Source organism: Ciona intestinalis, chromosome 3 (assembly GCF_000224145.3).
Source record: "Ciona intestinalis chromosome 3, KH, whole genome shotgun sequence".
In the NCBI taxonomy this organism is placed as follows: Eukaryota; Metazoa; Chordata; class Ascidiacea; order Phlebobranchia; family Cionidae; genus Ciona; species Ciona intestinalis.
Window position 1 is genome coordinate 379,153 of NC_020168.2, and position 9,412 is coordinate 388,564.

At 37.7% G+C, this 9,412-nt stretch overlaps 1 protein-coding gene across 2 annotated transcripts in view; it reads left to right on the top strand.

Annotated features, from left to right (window-relative positions):
• Positions 1-9,070, top strand: part of LOC494422 (gelsolin) — a 13,472-nt gene extending 4,402 nt beyond the window's left edge. The window contains exons 1-15 of one of the 2 annotated variants that reach the window (XM_018811295.2): positions 40-69; positions 1,474-1,628; positions 1,976-2,140; positions 2,498-2,629; positions 2,824-2,922; positions 3,246-3,387; positions 3,858-4,001; positions 4,405-4,565; positions 4,905-5,132; positions 5,524-5,645; positions 6,046-6,179; positions 6,767-6,918; positions 7,514-7,664; positions 8,200-8,348; positions 8,774-9,070. In XM_018811295.2, coding sequence (XP_018666840.1) covers positions 60-69; positions 1,474-1,628; positions 1,976-2,140; positions 2,498-2,629; positions 2,824-2,922; positions 3,246-3,387; positions 3,858-4,001; positions 4,405-4,565; positions 4,905-5,132; positions 5,524-5,645; positions 6,046-6,179; positions 6,767-6,918; positions 7,514-7,664; positions 8,200-8,348; positions 8,774-8,803 — 1,974 coding nt within the window. In that variant the 5' untranslated portion in view covers positions 40-59 and the 3' untranslated portion in view covers positions 8,804-9,070. Of the gene's footprint in view, positions 1-39; positions 70-1,473; positions 1,629-1,975; positions 2,141-2,497; positions 2,630-2,823; positions 2,923-3,245; positions 3,388-3,857; positions 4,002-4,404; positions 4,566-4,904; positions 5,133-5,523; positions 5,646-6,045; positions 6,180-6,766; positions 6,919-7,513; positions 7,665-8,199; positions 8,349-8,773 lie in introns of those variants that run through there. The other variant, XM_009859584.3, reaches the window with a different exon arrangement.
• The last annotated feature ends 342 nt before the right edge of the window (positions 9,071-9,412 follow it).

The window sequence follows — 9,412 nt, forward strand, 5'->3', positions numbered from 1 at the left end:
CGTATTTGGTGATGAACGAGTACAACGTCATGACTGGAAATACAGCTTATGACCTTCATATGTGGATAGGTGGGTTCCATACTTTCATTTATGTTTGTTTTACATACGACGGGCGCATAACGAATAAACAGTAATTTATATTTTCAAAACAGTAGTGGGGCGTCAGATGGATGGCGTTGGCTCATAGTATGCCATGTTTCCTCATCGTGTTTATAACAATTAACAACCGCATTATAGCGCGTGAGGCTATGATTTTACAATTCTGTAAATAATCTTTTTTACTACCTAAAGGAACAATAAAAGAGAATCAAAACGTGAACCTTCTTACCCAACATATGATAATGGTTCTAAACGATTTAACGCATTTAAATGCTTTAGTCACGTACTACAGATGTTTCATGTCTTACTGCGCAAAACTTTCCCCATCGATGTAAATAGATACGGTCTATTACCGACACATATACCGGCGTTCCCAGAGGATCCTATATTTAATTGGAATAACGTCTGTCCCGTCTACCGCGTATGAGCTTATACCATTATAAGGCTGGTCCATTGGATACAAAACGTCGCATTTTTACACAATTTTTGGTAGGGTGGGGGAAGACGGGACACCTTTTCATTCTATTCTCGTTCTATTTGGTAGTAAACAAAGAACATTCAAAGAATAACAAAACCGTATCCTCACGACTCCCATAGACCGCTGTTTAATTGTTTAAAGATTCGAGTATTTGAATAATATGTGCTTAAGGTCTCCCTTACCCCACCCTACTGGAATATATAAGGCTTTATTTTGTAAGTAAGCAACGAACCGTTGTTGCTATAACATAATTAAACGTTAGGTTAGACTGAAGTGAAATATAAACCTGATACTGATTATTCACAGAGCAGCTGTTAACGTTTGTTTCGCCGATACAGAACATTAAGCTTGTTTTATATAAAGAAAACCAAGCACACATATAGCCAATATGATTGGTTATTAGGTAGTTTCATTTTAGATTACATCAAACGTATTATGAATCACAATTGAGCATAACTTAAGCATAACGTAACCACTGTACGTGGGCGTTAGTAATTCTTTTTTGAAGTATATATGGCGTTATAGGTAATTTATATTAGAATGAATGATTCGATTGTATATTCGATCACGATAACGAAGATCAAAGTAGTACCGTTTACAAAAAAGACAGTCGTTATAACACCCTTATAGTAGGGTGGGGAAAGATGGGACACCTTTTTATTCTATTTTCTCGTCCCACTTTGTGGTAAACAAAGAACATTCAAAGAATTATAAAACCGTATCCTCACGACTCCCATTGGCCGCTGTTAATTGTTTAAAACACGATCAGGATATTTAGATATTCCGAGCTAAAGATGTCCCGTCTCAGTACTATATATATTATATAAATAAAACTTATTCGATAAGAGTCGTTCTCTATTTTTTAAACTTCTTTTTAAACACCTTTCCTACTCCAGGAAGTAAGAGCAGTCAAGATGAATACGGATCTTGTGCTTTTCACGCTGTTAAGTTAGATGATGAATATGGTGGAGTTCCCGTACAACACCGAGAGACTGAAGGTTACGAATCATCTCTTTTCATGGGCTACTTCAAACCAGCAATCAAGTATCAGGTATTTTAGTCTAGTTTGATTTTATGCGATTTTTCAAAAGCCGTTTAGTTTCTGAAATTTTGGTGGTACTTTTGGATAATATTTAAGCATCTCTACGTATAATACTCCGGGGTAAGACACAATATATTTACTACCAAATGGGACGATAAACGAGAATGAAAACATTTGCCATTTTACCCCAACCTACTATATATAAAAACGATTTTGCGTTGGTATGTCTCTTATGGTGGTAATCCCAAACAAAGTAATACCTGCGTGTTTGTACATGTTGTTTGTGACGTTATATCATTTCCGTTTCCTTGTTTGTTGTTCCATTATCATTTCATCCGTTTGTTTCTACTTTACAGGAAGGCGGAGTGGCATCAGGGTTTAATCATGTGGAGATTAATGATTATAGTTCTGTAAAGAGGTTACTGTGGGTCCGGGGAAGACGACATGTGAGGGCCAATGTCGTCCCATTGGCATGGTCCAGCTTAAACAAATCTGATTGTTTCGTGTTAGACATGGGAAATGTAAGTGCTGACCATTCTGAATGAATGTAATTTATTTAACTTCGCATGGCGGGACAACAACAGTCTTTCGTTTCATACACCTCGTGCCCGCTTACAAGTTACCACGTATGTAATTTATTTGCCCTTGCATGGCAGGGCAACGACAGTCGTTTTAACACGGATGTTCTGTTTCATGCACCTCGTGCCTGCTTAACGAGTTATCACATACGCACTTTAGGTAAATTTTTTTTATATTTTTTTAACTTTTTATTGAGTATATACCTGACAAAGCGCGCTGACAAGACCACTGTGCTGAAAAAACTTCGGCTCAGTTTGTTATAAAGTATCTTGCATTTACAACCTCTGTAATGTTGATAGACCATCTACACATGGAACGGACCGAAATGCAACAGGTTTGAAGCATTGCAAGCAACTGTTGTCGCCAATGATGTACGAAGCAACGAACGTGCTGGGAAGGCGAAGGTTAAGAAACTGAACACAACGAAACAGGTATTTTCCAATTCCAGGAACTGTTTTGCGGTGTTTACAATCAAATAATTGTTTACAAAAAATGGTTGCTCACAAAAATTAATTGTTAAAGAAAATTACAAAAATTTACTGTTCTCAAAAAATTGTGGCACAAAAAAAATTTTTTTACAAAGTAAAGTGTTCACAAAAATTCACACAATGCTTATGTTACAAAGCTCGAGGAATTCCTTGGGCCTATGGTTGGTTCAATTGCTGAAGGAGAACCGGAGCCTTCTCGTGGATCCCATAATGCAAAGTCTATTAGCAGCTGCAAGGTTAGTTCTTGTCAATTTATGTGTGGTAGGTGGGGTAAGATGGTCCATGTGGGTTGGGGTAAGATGGTTCATGTGGGTTGGGGTAAGATGGTCCATATGGGTTGGGGTAAGATGGTTCATGTGCGTTGGGGTAAGATGGTTCATGAGGGTTGGGGTAAGATGGTTTATTCTTTTATTTCTATTATTGCCCCTGTAGTAGTAAACAAAGGATATTCATATAATTTTGAAACCGTATCCACACGACTCTAAAATGAGGTTGTTGAAAACACAAAATCACCGAAATATAGTATATTATGTGCTAACGGTATCGGTGTTTGTTTCAGCTCTTTAAGGTGTCTGACGACAGTGGGACAATGGTAACAACACTGGTTTCAGATAAAACGCCATTCAAGCAATCAATGCTGGATGGTGGTAACGTTTACATCATCAGTAATAAAGATGCTGCGCAGATCTTCGTATGGAAAGGTGAGTTAAAGAATTTAATTTTTGTAAAATTGTATGAAATACGCTTTACCACACATGGAATTCAGATAATTTAAACAAATGTAAAACAATCTTTTTTTGCTCCTTTGCCATAAAATCGTTATTTTTGTTTCGTTTGTCATTCGGCAAGATTCAAACCCTAATGAAGTCTTGTTGTCGAATGGCAGACAAATAGAAATAAAATCAACGTTTTTATACCTAAGGGTCTAAGAAAAGGCGGTTTATTCCTGGTAGCAGAAGTAACATAATTTTAAAAATTAACAAACTGAAGGCCGTAAGCATTGCATACCATGAAAAAAATAACCTAAAAAATTAAATACTATGTAACTCACGAAGTATACGAAACAAAACACCTGTGTTATGACGACTGTCGTTTTTCGCAACGCGAGGATAAAGCAAGTTACATTCATTCAAGTTTCTCAAATGTCATATCGAGTTTGTTTCTAAAATAGGCAAAAGTGCTTCGAAAGAGGAAAGGCAGGAAGCAATGAAGAACGCATCGGAGTTTATCAAACAGGAAGGTCTACCAAGTCATGCCAATATCACAGTAATGTCACAATTCTCGGAGACGCCACTTTTCAAAATGATGTTTGACGGTATGTATAGTATGGACATTTTATTTTGATAATTCGAAAAACCTGTAGCAGTTTTGTATTGACTTGCGTTCGCTACGATGTATCATAAGTAATCTGACTACAGTTTAACATGCAAACCCACAGTCACGTGGTTAGAGGTCACGGTCATGGTTTACAACACACAACACAACCAAATGGCGTGACGATTACTGGAGCGTATATAATCACGCAATAATGAAAGGCCACAAACCCAATTTTAAGTTAAAAAATGTCTAATCAAGGTATGTAGTACGATTCGCAAAGTTTCTTTAAACTTGTGGGCTGTGTTATGGCCAATTTGCTTGACCATATATGTGTGAGGAAAATTTAATTACATTGATTCACTTTAATAGTTTAGTACTGAGCTGATTTTTCCTGCTGTTAGATTGGCAAGCAATCAACGCACAGAAGGGACTTGGTGAGATTTGGTCGATGAATAAGATTGCTAAAGTAGCGAAGGTAGACTTCGATGCTAGTACCCTCCACATAAGACCAGATCTTGCTGCGAAACACCAACTTCCTGATAATGGAAGCGGGGAAGTAAAGGTAGGTGACGTCACCGCCTACTAGAGATATCTCTAGCAGGCCGTGGTGACGTATATTAGGCTGGGGTAAGATGGGATATGTTATCAGTTTATCGTCCGATTTGGCAGTGAATATAGAGTTTCACAGAGTTAGAAATAACAGTATCCTTCCGACTCCAGAAGGACGTTTTTAATTGTTCAAAACACGATCTAGAAATTTGAGTTTAGGTACTAACGTTATCCCATAGCCTACAATACTATAACAAAGTGTTTACAGCAAAAAAGGACAGAACCTTTTTTCCGCATCCCACTATATAAAACTTTTATTAAGTAGTATACCCAATCTATGTACGTTGTGCAGATTTGGCGTGTTGAAGGCAGTGATAAAGCGCTTGTACCAAAAAGCACACATGGCCAATTCTACGGAGGAGATTGCTACATTGTCCTTTATTCCTACCAACCTCGTGGTCGACAAGAATACATCATCTATTACTGGATTGGATCAAAGGCGACAGCTGATGAAGTGACTGCTCTTCCTATTCTAACGATCAAAACGGACGAGGAAGAATGTGCAGGAGCCGCAACACAGGTTTGTATGTAAATAGAACGTACGGTGCCGTTGCAACGTGGTTGGTGCACCTGCCACTGGCCCGATGTTTACGGGTTCAAGGCTCGGTGCTGCTACCAATAGAAACGTTTGTGTGTCCTTGAGCAACACGTTTAACGGTAATTGCACAAACTCAATGGAGTGTCTGAATTGACATGCAAAAATCCTTAACCACAATCACCCACAAAGTTTCATACATTGTAACTCGTAAACGGAAACGAGGTATAAAAAAAACGGGACACCCGTGTTATAACGATTGTGATTGTCCCACCACGCGACCTTAAATAAATTACATTCATTCCTCATTCAATTTGGAATGTGTTTGATTTTTAATTGCCATGGGTTAGCATTAATCCGTACATACCTTCCATAGGTGAGAGTAATGCAAAACAAGGAACCGCCCCATATGATGATGTTATTCGGGGGGAAGCCAATGATAATTTATGAAGGTGGAACGTCCAGATCTGGAGGCCAAACAGAAGCTGCAAGCACCAGGTATGTTGGCTATGGTGTTTGTATTAATTTGCAGCTGCCAGCTCTTGACTTATTGTACTGCAGGGTAAGATCGTTGGAACATGGTTTCCCACATTTCCTAATCGTGTTTTAAAAGTTATCAACTTTCTTTTATGGACTATCTAACCCCAACATATATACATATACAAAAAAATATATATTCTAAATTTTCTTACGTGCCGCATGGATCACTCGTATAGTACCTAATAAAATAAGCGTAAATGATATGGTTTTTAAATAAATAGGCATGGTGAGGCAACGATAATCATTATAAGGAGTTCTGTTTCATACACTTCTTTCCCACAAACGAGTTTCAACATATGTAACTTTTAAAATAATCAATCCTGATTTTACAAGAACCCTAAACATGATTTGCTTGCAGATTATTCCACGTGAGATCCGGTTTCACTGAGAGATGCAGGGCGATTGAAGTGGAAGCGAAATGTTCTTCACTGAACTCGAACGATTCGTTCCTTCTCATTACGCCTACTGGCAGTTATGCATGGGCGGGGTTAGGTGGGTTTTAATACAGTAGTGTGGGGGAAGATGGGACAACTTTTTCATTCTATTTTCTCGTCCCATTTAGTAATAAACAATGAACATTCAAAGAATTGTAAAACCATTTTCTGACGACTCCCATAGACTATTGTTAAATGTTTAAAATACGATCAGGATAATTAGATATTAAATGCTAAAGATGTCCCGTCTTTCCCCACGCTACTATATAAATATTTAGACTAACTGCAATGGAAACGCTCTTGTTTGTTGCAGAGAAGAATTTGTGTGGGAGTGCAATGCGTTAAGTGTTGTTGATAATTTAAAATAAAGATTGTGTTTTAGCTGTGTAATGTTTCTGTGCTTGCGACAAAAGTTAAATGTAAACAAAGAATATTTATAAATTTATATAACCGTATCCTCACAACTATAAACTAATACTGTTAATTGTTACAACACGAATATGGGATATTATATGCTAACAGTATCCATTGCATCATAGTACTGCTGTAGGTCAGAGCTGACCCATCACTAAATGTGGGTTACTATATGCTAACTTTATTCCATCTTATTCCCAGTATTCTAATCATCTTTCATTTGCACTATAGGAGCTTCTGATGCTGAAAAGCGTGAATGCAGAGAACTTGCCCGATCGCTTGGTGCTGCAACACCCAAGGACGTAGACGAAGGATCCGAACCGGATGAATTCTTTGATATTCTTGGTGGGAAAATGGATTACCCTAACCAACCTAGAACTGAGGTAAATGGGATAGTTTATAAGTTATTTGCGTGGTGTGTGCCATGGGTGTTGTAACTAATTGCTGCTGCCAATTTAGATAACCCGTAAATGAAAACTGGGTAAATTTCTTGCTCAAGGACACGCAACCAGATAATAAGCTTCGGATTTAGTTTTCTTTAATTACGTCCACTCACCACGACGGCGCATGAGCTCATTGATAGAATGGGTGTAAAGCCTCACATTGCGGGGCAAGGGCAGTCGCTGGAGGTCTGTTCCATACACTCCATGCTTAGCTAGGAGTTACCACGTGTGTAAATGTAGCGGCGCCAAGACTCGAACCCTTACCCTCTGAGCTAGAAACATGTCCACTTACCTCCCTGCTGTATCACCGATAACATAAACACGTATATGCAGTTCTAGAATGAGTTGAGTTCTTTAACTCTCAAATTTTCGAACTAATAACGACTATTGTGACGTAACATTACCTTATTATTGGGTGTCCATAAACTGCCTTAGTGAGATCTGGAACTTTTGATGGTAGCAACATGGGTGTTGGGGTAATACACCTACATCTCAGGTCTTAGTCGTTATCCTTAATATCGGTCTTTCCTTCCAGAACGATCTTGTTCCGCCTCGTTTATTCGAAGGTTCTGATGCGAGCGGTAACTTTGTAGTCGAGGAAGTGGTCGGTGAATGGAGTCAAGACGATCTAAACACAGATAACGTGATGATGTTGGACGCGTGGAGTGGGGTGTATTTATGGATGGGCAAGTTCAACAATTTTTAGAATTTTTAACCGATAAAGTTTATATTAACGTTATATAGTAGGTTGGGGTAAGATGGTTTATGTTTTATATTTTGTTTCATCGTCCCATTTGGTAGTAAATGTTTACAGAACTTTAAAACCGAATTCAATAGCTCCAACTCAGTGATACAAATTGTCACTCAGACATTAAGAATCCTCTAAAAATGCCCTAAAAAGTTAAAATGTGGTAACTCGTAAGCGGGCAGGAGGTGCATGTTTCATTCACTCATTTACTCATTTACTCAATACATATGTAATATATGGTAGGGTGGGAGACGATAGGACACCTTTAAAACATAATATCTAAATATTTTAACCGTATTTTAAACAATTAACAACGGTCTACGGGAGTCGTGAGTATACAGTTTTATAATTCGTTGAATGTTTTTTGTTTACCACTAAATGGGACGAGAAAATAGAATGAAAAAGTGGCACATCTCCCCCCACCCTACTATATTACCTTTTTACCACAATATAAATGTTGAATATTTCTACAGGTCAAGATTCGAGCGCAAACGAGCAGGAAAAGTCTCAACAGGCAGCTGAGGATTATTTGAATTCTGATCCAAGTTCCAGAGACAGCTCGACCCCAGTTTACAAGATACAGCAAGGCAATGAACCGATGTCTTTCAAGGGATTTTTCCAGGTAAACTATTTCATATAAATATAAAAAAAAACGACCTACAACTTGCAAACATGTTGGATTTTAATATCCTGTACACCAACAGACTCGTATTAGTGCCCACGCTAAACATAGCCCTAGTTTACGAATTTCATATAGTATAGTACTGTGGGATAAGATGGGACCCCCATAACATCTAATATCCGAATATTTTGATCTTGTTTTAAACAATTACCAACGGTCGTGAGAATACAGTTCTATATTTCTTTAAATGTTTTTTGTTTTCCACTAAATGAGACGAGAAAATAGAATGAAAATGTCTCCCATCTTCCCCCATCATACCAACTATATGTCCCATTTTCCCCCATCTTTTTCCCCCCCCCCCATAATATGTCCCATCTTCCCCCATCATACCAACCTACATAAACATTATGTTGTATATGTTACAGGGCTGGGATCACCAATTGTGGGCAAACTAAGACGCCGTCACTGCTGCCCGGTTTCTTCCATCTGTATATATTCTCAACGCTGTGTTTAATTCATACCATTAGCAATGCCTGAAATAAATACACACACACTCGTGCACTCTTTACTGTTCGGAAGTACCTTTTTATTTGTACGTGGACTTATATGTAAACAGTTTCTGTTATGTAACCCAAAAGCATGAATCATATTCTGTTTCGTATATACTGTTATTGTTCTGCTATAATCCATTTTGTTATTAAACCATATTCATCGTATACTTATATATGCTGTGATGATGTACATTAGATTTATAATGCTTCTATGGCTCAAAACAATATATAGTAGGGTGGGAGAAGACCGGGCACCTTTAGCACATATTTTTCAAATATACTGATCGTGTTTTAAACAATTAACAACGATCTATAAGAGTTGTGAGATTACGGTTTTATTAAACCGGTTTTATAATTCGTTTAATGTTCTTTGTTTACTACCAAATGGTATACGAGAAAATATTTCTACTCAATCAAATAAACACGTGATATAAAAATAATGCCTTTCATAAAATTATATCTCGGTGGTAGTAAGTATAACCTTTAGAAAAATCACAAATGGAAAAAAAATTT